This window comes from Aotus nancymaae, unplaced genomic scaffold (assembly GCF_030222135.1).
Source record: "Aotus nancymaae isolate 86718 unplaced genomic scaffold, 86718_ANA_hifiasm-v0.15.2.pri h1tg000016l, whole genome shotgun sequence".
NCBI classification, from domain to species: Eukaryota; Metazoa; Chordata; class Mammalia; order Primates; family Aotidae; genus Aotus; species Aotus nancymaae.
Genome location: NW_026988428.1, coordinates 66,471,942 through 66,487,335, shown reverse-complemented (window position 1 = coordinate 66,487,335; position 15,394 = coordinate 66,471,942). Strand labels below are relative to the sequence as shown.

The window sequence follows — 15,394 nt, the reverse complement described above, 5'->3', positions numbered from 1 at the left end:
CCGTCTTCCATTCCCAGGGGTCTGACTGGGCCTCCATGGGTTAGGGTGGAAGGAGAAAAAGAATCACCTTTGTACTTTTAATGTTCAGGGAACCTAGGCCAGGGCTTGCTGCTTACAGAGTCCAGACCCACCCAGTGTGTACTTGTCTAGTCCCTTGTGTACGTGGATCTGGGCCACATAACTCTTCTACTCAGAATGCTCCCAGCAGGGCCTGCCTCCCCTCCTAAGCTAACCGCGGTACTCCTGGTGGTCTGGGAACCCATCGTCTAAATGCAAGAACCCTGCCGGGTCCAGGACAGTGGAGACTCACGCGTCTCCCCAGCCAAGCAGTGATCTGCTGCCTGTGGATTAGGCCAGGAGACCCTCCCTCACATGCCTGTGTTTTATTAAGAAGGAAAACCAGACCAGAGCCGTGTTTGAACTCAGAGCTCTCAAGTTCGTTTTAACTCTAAAATTCGTGTGCCTTTGTGAGTTTTTCTCCTCCGCCTTGTCCAGCATGGGGCCTGTGGCGTTGTTTGGAGCTGCCTGCCCTGAGGTGGGACTGAGAGGCTGAGATGAGGCTGGGAGTGCAGGGCTGGTGGGGCTTTGTGCTGGTAAAGTGAGGTGGCTCTCCCAGAGCCCATTTCGTACCTCCCTCTTCAGAGGCAGAGACACTTCCGATATTAACTCCTTTATTTATTTATTTATTTTTTTTGAGACGGGGTCTTACTCTGTCGCCCCAGCTGGAGTACAGTGGCGTGATCTCAGCTCACTGCAACCTCTGCCTCCCGAGTTCAAGCGATTCTCCTGCCTCAGCCTCCCGAGTAGCTGGGATTACAGGCATGTGCCACCACACCCGGCTAATTTTTGTATTTTTAGTAGAGATGGGGTTTCACCATGTTGGTCAGGCTGGTCTCGAACTCCTGACCTTGTGATCCGCCCACTTCGGCCTCCCAGAGTGCTGGGATTACAGGCATGAGCCACCGCGCCTGGCCAGCATCATCTTTATTCTTTAGCCATACATACCTAACAGGCAGGGAAGAGCCACATCTTACAATCCCTGCTTTACAGATGGGAACACTGAAGCGATAGAATGTGAAGCCAGACTCTGCATCCCCTCGTGGTGGAAACACACCTCCCTGGCAGGAGCAAATTCACCTACGCTCCTGGAGGGTAGGTGAGGTTGTGAGTGCTGCAGGCTGAGGTCTGGGGTAGCCCTTCCCAGTGTTGTCACCTCCACTGTCCACCCAACACGCTCACGCTCACTGCCATATTGTGAGGGAAAGGAGAGGAGAAAAGAAGGAAGGGAAGAGAGGCCTGTCCACACCGTGGACTATCACCAGCTCCTGGAGCCGAGAACCAAGGTCCCTGACAAGCGGGCTCTGACATAAGAGTGCCTCTGTTGAGGAGGGTGGACCAGCAAAACCTGGGCCCACCCACTCCTGTGTCTAGCCGGCTACTACACTGGAGGCCTGTGAGTCACTCCCCCGGCAAGCCCTGGTACGGGCAACGACGAGGGAGCTCAGCTGGCACTGGGGCGACTTGGCAGGAGGCCTCCTGCACAGTGTCTAGTTCAGCAGTGCCAGCAAACGGAGGCCTGACGTGTCATTTACTGCGCAGCGGGTCTCCAGGGACATTGCAGCTGCCCGTTCTGGTGCATGTGGGTAAATATCACCGAAGTCAACAGTTAGAATACGACACCCCCAGCCACGTGCCACCTCCCTGAGCATAATCTCCTCCTCCACCTGAACGTCACCGCTCACCCGATGATGACACTGCTTTTCCTTTGTCATTTATAGGTACACGCAAGCGTCTACCTCTGTGTGCATCCCTAAACAGCATAGGGATTTTTAACTACACGGAATCGTATATTGTGGGTGTTCCTGTGGCTCTGGTTTCTTTGGTTTAGCATTGCGAGATGCACTCATGGTGTGGCACGTAGCTAGAGTTACTCGTTTTCACTGCTGTATAGTGTTCTGCTGCCGATAAAGTACCCCTTCGGCCAATGGGCGGCAGGTGGGTCACTGTTTATTCCTCACTTGCTGGTATGTTTAGTACCTGAATTAATCAAGCACACCCCACAGTGGCATTTGCAACTACCAATGCCATTGGTACATGAGGGACAGAGACCAAGGGTGGTCACATAGTCCTTTGCCAGTCTCACCCTTCAGTGTGCGGGGACTGTATTGTTGCTGGCAGCCAGAATTAATGCTGACATCCTGTGTGTCTTGCAGCTTGCCGGGATTGCCGTCCTTGCCATTGGACTATGGCTCCGATTCGACTCTCAGACCAAGAGCATCTTCGAGCAAGAAACCAATAATAATAATTCCAGCTTCTACACAGGTGAGGGGCAGGGAAGGCTCGGTGAATTCAGACTCTGGCTCCAACAAAGTTCCTCCAACTTTTGGAGACCCCATGTTGACCCAGGGACTTGGGCTTGGGAAAGACTTTTGCTCTGGCCACGCTGGCCAGTCATGTCCCTTTCAAGTTGTGCAGTTTTTGTGTGTGTCATTGTGCCTATGAATTTGCATTTAACTGATGTGGTTTCTTTTCCTGATAGCCAAGTCGGGCGTGTTGACAGTTCTCTGATGTAATGTTGGCTCCCATTCTTGAGGGTTCACGAACCTCTCTTCTCATCTCTGATACTCTCTTTTAATACGTCTTGTTAACCTACATCATTTCCTTAATTCAAAAAGCTTTGTCCTGGGGATCTGCAGTGCCGGAAGAAGATATAGATGGCTCTCCTCTTCACTGTTCAGATAGGGACTCTGAGACTCAGGAAAACGTCAGCCTCCTGGAAAACACAGCAACAGTGGGAGAGACTAGAAGGGACTCTGCCCAGCCCTTTGCACCCTTGGTACTGGGGTAAATGCCGTGACGTTTAGTTTTATTTGTTTGTTTTTGAAGCGTCTTTTGCTTTGGGAAAAAGGCTTCCAATTTAAGCCTGCCTGGGATCCTCTGAACATGAACAGACTTGGCAGGTTTCTTTCTACACTCAGGCTTCTTGGCAGCCTGGCTAGCACCATTCTGTCCGTCTCATTGCCGTATCACCGCGTCAAAGCTCCCTTCAGAGGAGGGGGAACCCAGTGCCTGCCAAGTGCAATTGCCCGAGTCTGTGTGAATTCAGACTCTGTGGCTGTACCCTGCCTGGCTTGGAGGTAGGAACCTTTTCATTTGTGAGGAACAAAGGAAACCTCCTATTTTTAGGATGATGCTGACATGTCGTCAGGCTCAAAGTGTAAGTTTGGCCACTTCCTTCCCACCCACCAAAAAAGTTATTTTTACAAAGGAGGGAGAAAACAGTTATCTCTTAGTCCCTCAGGGAGAAGCAAGGCTGGCCAGCCATGTAGACCTTCCCTTCCCTTCCCCACCTCTTGAACCGGGTAGGGAGAGTCTTGAGAAACAGCTCATTTGGTTGCATAACATTTGAGCCCTGTGGATAGTTTTGCTGGTTTATCGCCTTTTGTTGTTAGCTGGAGTGTTTTGGGTGTGTCTGTCTATTGTCAGAAAGAAAGTGAGAGAAAGCACAATGTATGTTTAAAAAAAAACTACACATACACACAGAGTTTTTAGGGAACAGGTTTCTATAGAGCCCTGACTTGTTTTAGCAACAGAGCATTTTTTCGAGTCTGTGGCAGACTTGGAATGCTGTCCTGCAGAGCAGGAGGGAGGAGGCGGTGCAGGTGCAGGTGCTGGGGAAGACCCTCCACGCTCCAAGCCACGTTCCAGAAGGGAGCCCTGCGTGGGGGCAGCAGGTCTGCCCGCAGGACCAGGCACAGGCAGGCCCACTTTCCCAAGCAAAAGCCGCCTGTGGCCGCCACGTGTGCCTCTGAAGAGAAACTCAGTCCTCCCTTGTCCCAGCTGCTTCTAACAACCCACTTTTTCTTTTCTGTTACCCAAAGCCTCTATGGCTGATTCTACATATTTTTAGATATGGGAGGGAAGAATCTCATGGGTAAGAGGATGGAACTGGGAGGAAGACACTAACATTTTCCAGTCCCTTTCTTTGTGTGTCATTCATTGCCTTGTGTGTATTGTTATATAATTTAATCCCCTTAACTCTGCAAGGATTCCCATCTCCTAGGTGCAGGAGGCAAGGCCTAGAGAGCTTAAATAACTTGTCTAAGCTCATATTCCCTCAAGAGGCAGGGTCAGGATTTGAACCCAGGCCTAAAAGAGCTGCTTTTTGGACTGTCTGTGCCAGGTTGTGGGGTTTCCCTCTGTAGGAATGGAAAGGTGTATACTGGCTGAATGTGCCCCATTAGCAGGGATGGGGTGGGGCTCTCTTGGCCCTTTAACTTCACCCAAGTTGTAGTCGGGGAGAGAAACCCCTGCATCAGTGGCCCAGCCAGCAGCTGACAGGTGGGAAAGCCACAGGGTGGCAGGAGAGTAATGAGCACCGTTGGAGGAGCTGGGGCTCACCTCTGGAAACTTCACAGGATTCAGATCCTGCGGGTCACTGCAAGGCCCCCCTGGTGGCCAGTGGTCCTACCTGAAGTGACCAGGAGGGTGATTTGAAGGCACAACCCCAAAGAGACACAGATCACCTAGTCGGAGCCTAAGAGCCGCTGTCCATTTATTTCTGCCAGAGAAATACAGATCCTTCGCAGCTACACCCGGTCCTGGGAAAAGAGCGGAGTTTTGAAGACTTCATTCTGCTTGCAGAAGCACAGGCAAGGGGGATGATGCAAGTGACGTTAGAACAGCAGCACTGTGGCTGGGCACAGTGGCTCACTCTTTACAATCCGCCCGCCTCAGCCTCCAGCACTTTGGGAGGCCAAGGCAGGCAGATCATCTGAGGTCAGGAGTTCGAGACCAGCCTGGCCAACATGGCAAAACCCCGTCTCTACTAAAAATACAAAAATTAGCTGGGCGTGGTGGCGTGTGCCTCTAATCCCAGCTACTTGGGAGGCTGAGGCACAAGAATCTCTTGAACCCAGGAGGCAGAGGTTGCAGTGAACTGAGATCATGCCACTGCACTCTAGCCTGGGTGACAGAGCGAGACTCCATCTCAAAAAAAAAAAAAAACAACAGCAGCACAGCACTGTGGTCACTGCTTGGGTCTGGGCTATGCCCTGAACTTCACTGAATGCTTTAGGAAATAATAATCGTGGTCCGTGGGCAAAGGGCCAGGGAGGCGTGGTTCTGTGTCCCCTTCCCCATGAGGGTGTGACACCTGCTTTCTATATTGGCCCAGAACCCTTCTCCCAGCGGATGAGCTTGGAGTGCCAGCCACATCCCTGGGGTGACTGTCCTTGCACTGGACCACCAACTCTCTGCAGGGCAACCCACAGGCCAGCCTGACCATGCAGCTGACTTTTCAGAAAACCCGAACAGCCCAGGGTTGTCTTTTTTTCTCCAGGGGCACCACAGCTTACAAAGTAGTGAGAGAGTATATAACCAGACAGAAAAGCAAGTGAAAACCTTTCCAACATGCGGAACAGTCTGTGGTGAGTCCAGAACAGCTGACAGCCTTATATGGGCCTTCTCTGCAGTCCAGGCCTGGAGATTCGGCCCGTCAGCAGGATCCCTAATCCCAGGCTGCAGTCATGCTGGGGAACTTCATTTTCTTGGTTCCAGGCCAGCAGCCCTTCCCGGCTCCCTGGTGTCCCTCCAGAACTTATGGCTGCTGAATGAGGGCATCTGGGGGTCTTCAGCCAGAGGCCATAAATGCCCCCCCATCCCTCAGCCAGCCCCACTATCCATGATGAGGTGCCTGGTGATTTTCAGGACATGCAATGCTTGCCCTCAGTAAGCTTGCATCCCCATCCTGGCTTGTGACCTGCGGCAGTTCTGTTTGTTGCTGTGGGCTTCATTTTCTCCCTCCTGAAACAGGCACAGCTTACACACCCACTCCCCTCTGGGACAGAGAAGTACATCGTGTGGCAAATGGAATTCCACTGTGGCACTTATTCCTGTGAACACGGAAGGGCAGGGAACAAGACAGAATCAGTGAGGGCAGAGGTAGGGCTCCTTTGAACACCTGATAGAGTTATTTGAATATAATAAACTTTTATTGGAGGCCAGAGGCCCTACCGGATTGTGTTCTCCACGCAAACAGGCGTGGCGAGTGCTGTTTGCAAGATGGAGCTAGGGAAGGGACGGGAGCCTGCTGTGTCCTCTCCTTGGCCTAAGCCAAGAGCCCTGATAAACAGTAAAAAACACTGTTCCCTTTCTTGTGTAAAGGACACCCTGGCATATGCTACTGCTGCTACACCAGCCTTTTTTTCTTTTTTTTTTTTGCTAGGCCTATAATGTCAGCCTGAAAAAAGAATAAACAACCCTTAAGCAAATTAATACAGTAATCCTAGAGAAGGCTCTGTGATGGATAACTTTTTCCATGAGTCAGACAGCAAGCTAACATTCACTTGTTTTATAAGGGGGAACACTTTGTCATTTATCATCACTGGCCTTGGCTAACAAGCTTTGGGGGTAAGCGATGAGTAGCCTTTCCAAAGGCCCTGAGCAGCCCTTTTAAAAAGCAGCCCAAGCCCTCAGTGGTTCTGTGACTTCCGTGGGGCCTGCTTTTAGATGAGCCACGCTAAAGCTTGCCAGCTGCCGCTGAGTCCCCAAGGACAGTCACCAGGGAATGGCTTCTCTTTCCCCCCGACTAGAGAGGGCTAAAGCAAGGCACTGCAGATGTGTGGCCATCCACGAAAGATTTAAAGCCCACAAAACCCTTGATCTTAAAATCTTCCTCTGCTGAGCCCTATCATGAATATTTCATATTGACCAAGAGGCCCATTAGGAGAATGTTCCCTCTCTCCGCATGGGAAATGCTTTTCCCTTTAGTAGCTCACTTGCAGCTTATCCAACTCCCTTAACTTCTGCAGGGTCACCAGCCTCATGATCTGGGATCTGGACTTAGAGAAAACATGTCTGCCCGTTCATTCCCACTCCACTCTATTTCGTGGGCCTGTAAATCCTTTAGATCTCTTAATACCTCCTGTTTATTCAGCCCCTGCTATGTATGGAGCTCAGAGGAGTGACCTCATCCTTCCTTGTCTTGCCCCCGTGAGATGGGGAAAAACTGGGGCCTTTCCACTGTCCCCATGGGAGAGAAACGAAGGAGGCTGCCCTCTTACCCAGTGCCCCACGCATGGGGCTGCACAGCCTCCCCAAGCTGAGCCTGTGGCCCCGCAGTGTTTGACTGCCTAGGAAGATGCGACCTGACTTGAAGACAAGCTACATTTGTCCCCTTGCCCAGTCTGGGCCAGGCATGCACAAGAACAATACCCATATTCATGCAACATGGGGTTTGCCAGTAACCCCACGTGACTTGACCTCACGACGGATGTGGGGGAGAAGGGAGAGGCACAAACGCTCTCTGTGTGCATTCTGCTCTGTGCTGCCCGTGAGCTTCAGCTGTGGGCAGACTGCATGGTTTGTTGCCTGCAAAGCCTCAGCCCTGCTCGGTGCAGATGTCGGACAGTAAAGTCAGTGTGTCACCTGCCGAGGTTCTCACCGAGTGTCCTGCTGTGTATCGTGGGGAAACATCACAGACACACAGACACACACACACACACACTCTCTCTCTCTTTCTTTCTCTCTCTCACACACACACACACACACACACACATTTTCAGCCCCTACTTCAAGGAAATCTCTCTGTCCCAGTTAAAGGAGAATAAAAGTAAGCAGACAGCAGCAGGTTAAAATTCACTATGGTGGTTATTAATGATTGTCACTCATGCTTCGTGTAATTGAGATTAACAGCAGCTGGCATTTGTTGTGCGTATGTGGATTATATCACTTAATCCCCACAGCAGTCCTGGAAGTAGGCATTATTGCTACTCCTGCTTTACAGAAAGAAAACTGTTTCACAGAGAGGAGTCACAGAGCTAGCCTCCAAACTGAGGCCTGTGGGCTTCAGTAGCCTCTCCCAAGGCTAGACAGAATATGCCTGCAAGACAGGGAGGCACGGAGACTTCTCTGCTGGTTTTCCCAGGGGACCGGTGTAGGGGTGCTGACTGAAGGAGAAGTCCCTGCAGGGCAGCTGCGGCTTCTCAGGAACATAACTGTGGGGTGGCCCCTCTGGGCCTTGGTGGGCTGTGGAGTGAATGGGCTGGTGCTGCTCCACTGTGCTCCTGTCTCAGGAATTTGCATTGTTCTGGGTTTGGGCAAAAGTTCTAGAAGTCGCTGCCCTTCTCCCACCTCCTTCCCATCAGCCACTCAAATCAAAGGCTTAGTAATGGTGTCATTCATCCTCTCCTTAGCAAGGAGGAGCCTCTTCACCCTTAACCTGGAGTAACTGAGTTGCAGCTGTAAGATCTCGTTAGCATGCTACAGAGATCTTTCGAAATTTCCAGCAACATACCGCTTTAATTTTACTGGTAAGGAAATTGAGGGCCAGAGAGGGAAAATGCCTTACCCAAGGTCACACAGCAGTTAGCATCAGTGTTAGGACCAAAAGAAGGGTCTTCTGACACCCAGATCTGTGTCCTTTGCACTAGAGTCAGGTATTGAACCTTTGCCAAGAGGTGGCTTTGGGTATTCCTAACTGTGTGTGCCTAACCACCACCCAGCAGCAGGGCAGGGAGGGCTCCCTTCTGGGAACAGGCAGAGTTGGTCCCCCCCAGGGGAGGGGGAGGGCTTAGGTGTGCACAGCCCCTTCCTACTGGAAATCTGCTCTGACAGCGTCCTCTGTAAGTCAGGGTCCCAGAAGTTAGCCGAGTGTGCCTGCTCTATGCTGACTAGCTTGAGTGGGTCCATCTTGCTGGAAAGAGCTGACAAACTGGACCAGTTTGCATTCCGAATGTGGGAGTTCCCATGGGTATTCTCTGTCCTGGGTTAAAGGCTGATGGGCACCTTCCAGAAGGGCTGAGGGTTAGGTAGGAAGATAGGCTTGGTGAAGCCGAGTCATGGAAGAGAGTCTGGTGGGAAGGAGACCTAGGGGGCAGAGGTGGAAGGGGAGGCTGTGTTTTAAGGAAAGGAAACTTCTTCCCTGGGATGAGGGGAATAAGGAGGGGGAGGCAGGAGTTAGGCAGAGGAAAACAGGAATTGCCGGAGATGCCCGGGCCTCTGAACTGATGTCTCCATGTGTGTGTGCTTCCTCTGTCCTCCTGCAGGAGTTTATATTCTGATCGGAGCCGGTGCCCTCATGATGCTGGTGGGCTTCCTGGGCTGCTGCGGGGCTGTGCAGGAGTCCCAGTGCATGCTGGGACTGGTGAGTATCCCCACCAGCCACCCTGACCCCCACCACCAAAACCTCAGTAGACCCAGACCCAGACCCATAGAACAGATGGAGGGGGATGGAGTCAAGAAGGTACCCAGAGGCCATGAGCTGTCCTAAGCCTCAGCCTCCCCAGTTTTCCTCGCTCCAGGCCCCCTGAGCCACCTGGCCAGGCAGCCATGCTGTCCTCAGCCCGGGCCCCTCCCCAGTGTGAGGCATCGCCCCTCTTCCTTTCTGGAGCCTACCTTATCGCTTCCCCTGGGCAACTAAAAGGACTTTGTTTCCCCTTTTCTCAAGGACCACGTTTGCTTTTTTTCCCTGAATCCACAGGTACCTTTGCCTTCTCCTTGTTTCAAAATCTGTTTCAGTCTTTTCCAGACTCCATGGAGTGGATTCATTCCCTTTATTACCCCAAATCTCTGTGGCTTTTGTGAGCAGTGGTAGTTTCCTGCTCACTGACTCTTAACTAACACCTCGTAAATGCTAGTTCTGGGCTTGGCTGTGCTCAACTTTTTCCTCCTGCCCAAGCACCTCGCCTCACTGTGGCCTCTGCCCTCTCCTTGGTTAACTGCCTGTTCTGCGAACTTCCTCCCTGCCCCTTCAAGGCTGTTCATTTGTGCCACCAGATGCCTGTTCCCCAGGGAGTTGTCCTTCCTTGTCCCAAAATACCCTTCAATTTTCCTGGCTGGTGGGCTGGGACTGTTCCTCACCCCGTCCCCTCATTGCCTTCCAGTTCTTCGGCTTCCTCTTGGTGATATTCGCCATTGAAATCGCCGCGGCCATCTGGGGATATTCCCACAAGGATGAGGTAGGTTTTCTTCCATGAGATCTCTTGGGTTTGGGAGTTGGGGGATGGGAGACAGTGCAGCAGGGGGCAGGTCCTGGCTGGGCACTTTGTTCAGCTTTCAGCTGTTGACCAGGCACCTTATCTCATCACGTGCCTGTGAATGTGCCCTCCTCGGGGCAGGGACTGTCAGCATGCTTACTGCGCTGTGCAGAATTGTGCCAGCTGTGGTGCTGGCTCATAGTAGATGTTCAAGAATGACTTGTTGGGCCTGTGTGTGTGTCTGTCTGCCCATCTCACACCTCAGCAGCCCTCCCCCGCAACTCTTAGAAAGATTACTCGGGAAATACAGGCTTTCTGTGGGCTGGAAACTCTCGCCTCCTCCTCTCATCTGTAAATACGTGTTCAAGTGCTGCCCCCATGAGCCAATTGCTATCCCCAAGCCTGTGCAGGGTCCACAGATGTTTGAACTATGGGCCCCACTTCCAGAGACTTGGCCATCTAGTATAGGAAAAAGACATGCAACTGACAAGGGTCATAGAGGTGATTTATAGCCAAAGTATTATGGGATTTGAAAAGGTGAGGGAATCTCTTTTGGCTTCTTAGAGAAGGGAGTAGTGAACTAAACCTTGAATGAGAGATGCGTTCAAGAGGAAAGTTAGTGGAGGCAGGGGACTTGGAGCCAAAGGGGCTGAGCATGGCTGAGCCTGGGCTTCCAAGCAGAGCCCTGCAGAGTTTTGGACCAGCGTGGGCCATATCAGAGTAGTGTTTTCAGAAGGGCTACCTTGTCATGTTTAGCAAGAAGGAGGAAGGAAGAGAGATGCTGGAGGCAGGAACGCTATTATTTTGTTTGGTTCTTAAGACTAGTCTAGTGCAGTAGTGAGAAGCAGAGGAAGAGTGGAACAAGGACTTCCCATCTGTAACTGACTGAACAATCCATTGAGATAATCCACTACCTTCAGACCAGCCAAGGAAACTCGGTTTAAAAAAACACGTATTCAAGCAATAAAAGCAACAGCCATAGAAATAGGAAGGGATCGTTGTGAAAATGTCAGAAAGCTGCTGAAGGAAAAGTACTGGCTGTTGGTCTTTTAATTGGATGTGGGTGAGCATCAAAGGGGCAGACATGCATTAAATTGGGATGCACCAGATGGAGGCGCATAATAATATATCCCCTATATTATAATACAGTAGCTGACACATCCTCCAGATTTACTCTTTACTGGATCTAATGGTAAAGGCTTAATATGCAGTACCTCATTTAAATTCTCATAATAATCTATGAGCTGTAGGGATAAATGTGGAAACTGCCGTACAGAGAGAGGTTTAGTAATTTCCAAAATCATGCAGGTGGAGAGAAAAAGAAGAAGGAAGCCTGAGAAAATAGTCAAGTCAGGAGTAGTTTTTAAATTATTATTATCCTTTAGATTGTAGAGATTCTCGAACTCCCGACCTCAGGTGATCCGCCTGCCTCAGACTCCCAAAGTGCTGGGATTACAGGCGTGAGCCATCGTGCCTGGCTAGGATCACAGAGATTCAATTTAGGAGCCAACAGAGCTGAAGGACTGACCCAAGTGTAAGAGACAGGGAGAAGCGTCCAGAGCGAGTTTCTGGAGGATGTGGGAAGAGATGGGAAGTGCCCGAAGGCCTTGCTAGCAGCTGCCATCTGCCCAGTGACGTTGTCCAACCACAGGCATCTGGTGGCTGAGAGCTTAAAGAGAGAGAACAAGGTGGAACAGGTAACATTTGTTCATGGAGAAAGATGTTAAAATGCCGTCTCTGCCCCTCTCTTGTCTGCCCATTGTAGGTGATTAAGGAAATCCAGGAGTTTTACAAGGACACCTACAACAAGCTGAAAACCAAGGATGAGCCCCAGCGGGAGACTCTGAAAGCCATCCACTACGCGGTATGTCGCCTTGGCAAACACAGCCTCCTGCGCTTTCTCCGGAATATGTCTGCACACAGGGTGCTGACTGCACCAGACCAGTGCAAACATTCTAGTCTTTTAAAAATTTGTTCCTCTCATCCCCATCCCTGCCTTCTTGCTGCAGTTGAACTGCTGTGGTGTGGCTGGAGGCGTGGAACAGTTTATCTCGGACATCTGCCCCAAGAAAGAAGTACTCGAAACCATCACCATGAAGGTAAACTCAGAGCAATATCCTGGTGCCCCTGCCCCATTGCTCTGGGCAAACCCTGCAAGCATAAAAGTGACAGCAGCCAGGTGCTGCTTCGGAAAGACCCAGTCTGCCTGTGAAAGGGTCCCAGAGCACCCATCTCTTTCTCCCTTACTTTGGGCTCTCTGTTTACTGAAGGGCAATAAAACAAAGGCCAGACCAAGGGGACGACCAGTGCTCTGGCACCACCCACTGCTGCCAGCCTTGAAGCTGTCACGGGCACGCGTGCTTCTGAGTCTTGGACTCTCGCTCTGACTTTGTCAGTGGCTCCTGCCTGTAAGCTGGAGTTGATGTCCAACTCCAGAATGATAAAAAGTGACCTTACAACCATATCAGAAATAGACCCCCAGTCAGGGCCTGTCCCTCCTCCTTCCCTGATGTCCTGCCCAGATTTTAGGGATCCACCAGCAGAGCCATCCTTTTGTTCCTCTTTCCATCCACCAGCCAGAACATCTCTTATCCCTGAACACTCCTGTCCCCAGCCCACCCTCTGTCCGCCAGTTCTCCTGGGTGAGACGGGTGCCGTGGGAGGAGGGAGGTGCCCGGGGAGCAGGGATTGTGTGTGACCCAGGCCTTGGTTTGTCTCCCCAAGTCCTGTCCTGATGCCATCAAAGAGGTCTTCGACAGTAAATTCCACATCATCGGCGCAGTGGGCATCGGCATTGCCGTGGTCATGGTGAGTGGCGAGACGTCGTCCCAGGAGGGGGACCGAGGAGTTAACATTGATTCAGCCCATGCTCTGCCCAGACACTGTCACAGTCTGCACATTTGTCTACTAACTTTGTCCTCATACTCTTAGTATTTCCATTTTCCCACTAGGGAATAGAGAGACAGGCCGATGTTCTGATGAAAGCCCCTCACCTCCTGAGTGGAGTATCCAGGGTTCCTCCTGGGTTTCTCCAGAGTCGACTCTCTTAGCCGTTAAGGTTCAGGGCACATGGGCGGCAGTGCTGGCGCCGCTAGTCCTCAGAGCATGTCTCCTCACGCACCTGCTGTTCTTCTCCCTGAAAAAGTACTTCACTAGAGGCTACCGGCGTGGAAGTTGTTCCATTTCTTAAAGAGCATCTGAAAATGGGCAGCCAGAAGGTCTCTTTCTAATCAGCCTCTAGAAACCATCAAGGGCCAACCAGGTTCTTTGGGGTCATGCCCTCTCTCCCCATGAGGAAGAGCCCCAGATGGAACACAGCCCTCGCTGGGATGGCCTGGCTCACTGAGTCTTCCCCCACCCCTGCCCGCCTCTGCCCTCTTGCCAGACTGTCCCCAAAGAGAGAATCGCCTCCTTTCTTAGTGGTTATTTGTACCCTTCACCAGCATCTAAGAAAGGCATGAAGCACCTTTCAGTAAAAGATAAAATAATACCTTCTTGTTTTTCTTTGAGATGGAGTTTTACTCTTGTTGCCCAGGCTGGAGTGCAATGGAGCAATCTTGACTCACTGCAACCTCTGCCTCCTGGGTTCAAGCGATTCTCCAGCCTCAGCCTTCCAGGTAGCTGGGACTACAAAGGCACACCACCACGCCCAGCTAATATTTGCATTTTTAGTAGAGACGGAGTTTCACCATGTTGGCCAGGCTGGAGAATCATTTGAACACAGGAGGCAGAGGTTGCAGGGAGCCAAGATCGTGCCATTGCACTCCAGCCTGGGTGACAGAGCAAGACTCCATCTAAAAATAAATAAATAAATAAATAAAAATAGAATAGAATATTAAATACACACACACAAAGACAGATACAAAAGTTCTAACCCGTGTGGACTATAGGAATGCCTGGAATTTGAGCATTAAATTTGGCTATGAGCTTACTTGTCCCCGCCGAAAGTTCTCCAAGGAAGATGCTTCTGCAGCTGACTGCCAACCCCCAACATCCTTCACATCCGCATCCTTCTCATTACGGGGCCTGCATCTCTCCCGCTTCAGTACCCTCTAACTCATTTGGCCTCCTGGATGCCATTCTCCTTGTCATTTGTCTTGGACTGGGTGACCCATGTCTCTCCCTTTCCCTCAGCCTTCCTTCAGATAAAACCACCCTGATCCTCATGTTTCTTCCTCTCTCCTAGATATTTGGCATGATCTTCAGTATGATCTTGTGCTGTGCTATCCGCAGGAATCGCGAGATGGTCTAGAGTCAGCTTACATCCCCGAGCAGGGAAGTTTACCCATGAAGATTGTTAGGATTTTTGTTTTTCGTTTTTTGTTTTTGCCACTAACTTTACTATTCATTCTGCATTTCTAGACAAAAGCTAAAGTTATTTTATGTTTGTCTTTTAATGCTTCATTCAATATTGACATTTGTAGTTGAAGGGGGGGTTGGTTTGCTTTGGTTTATATTTTTTCAGTTGTTTCTTTTTGCTCGTTACGTTAAGCAGAAATCCTGCAATGAAAGGTACTATATTTGCTAGACTCTAGACAAGATATTGTACATAAAAGAATTTTTTTTTGTCTTTAAATAGATAAAAATGTCTATCAACTTTAATCAGGTTGTAACTTATATTGAAGACAATTTGATACATAATAAAAAATTATGACAATGTCCTGGACTGGCTTTTGTTTCCTTTAGTTATTTTGAGAGCTATTTGGTTTGCAAATATCTTTCAACTGCTATTAATTCCACCTGCATTTATATGAGAAGTATATTGGGAGGTTGCTCACCCCAGTTTACTAATGAAGAAATCTAGACATGGAGAGATTAAGGGATTCTGATCCAAAGCCACACAGGTGTTAACAGAAGAGTCAGCACCAGCACCTGGTCCCTAGATGCTCCTTCAGCAGTGTGGCGTGTCTTGGGGATGTGACAGCACAGGTCACACCATGGCAGGAACTTTGTTTTATTCACTGCCTAGCACCTAGTGTCTGGTGCATGGTAGTCCTATTTTTTATCACTTAATATTTGTTGGTTGAATGAATAAATGAGTGTGTATGCACCAGGGTTTCATCAGAGAAGCAGAGCCACTAAGAGATATTTGTTTGAAGGGATTTGTTGTGGGAACTTGACCTTACACAGTCACTGGCACTGGGGGTACTTACGCAGTCTCTGCAGACAATTGGGAAGGATGGACGGTTGGAAAGTAAGGGAGGACAAGTGCGAGTGGGAGCCCTTGAAGGCAGACACATCTGTCCGTGTCAGGTTTTCTTTTTTTTTGACAGGATCTCACTCTGCTGCTCAGGCTGGAGTGCAGTGGCCCAATCTGAGCTCCCTGCAGGCTTGACCTTCCTGGTCTCAAGCAAATCCTCCCACCTCAGTCTCCCAAGTAGCTGGGACTACAGGCATACGCCACCACACCTGACTAA

At 50.4% G+C, this 15,394-nt stretch overlaps 1 protein-coding gene across 1 annotated transcript in view; it reads left to right on the top strand.

Annotated features, from left to right (window-relative positions):
- CD9 (CD9 molecule) overlaps positions 1-14,643 on the top strand; it is a 36,918-nt gene extending 22,275 nt beyond the window's left edge. The window contains exons 2-8 of the mRNA XM_012455923.3: positions 2,214-2,322; positions 9,048-9,145; positions 9,885-9,959; positions 11,743-11,841; positions 11,987-12,076; positions 12,702-12,785; positions 14,164-14,643. Coding sequence (XP_012311346.1) covers positions 2,214-2,322; positions 9,048-9,145; positions 9,885-9,959; positions 11,743-11,841; positions 11,987-12,076; positions 12,702-12,785; positions 14,164-14,229 — 621 coding nt within the window. The 3' untranslated portion in view covers positions 14,230-14,643. The remainder of the gene's footprint in view (positions 1-2,213; positions 2,323-9,047; positions 9,146-9,884; positions 9,960-11,742; positions 11,842-11,986; positions 12,077-12,701; positions 12,786-14,163) is intronic.
- Positions 14,644-15,394: the final 751 nt, after the last annotated feature.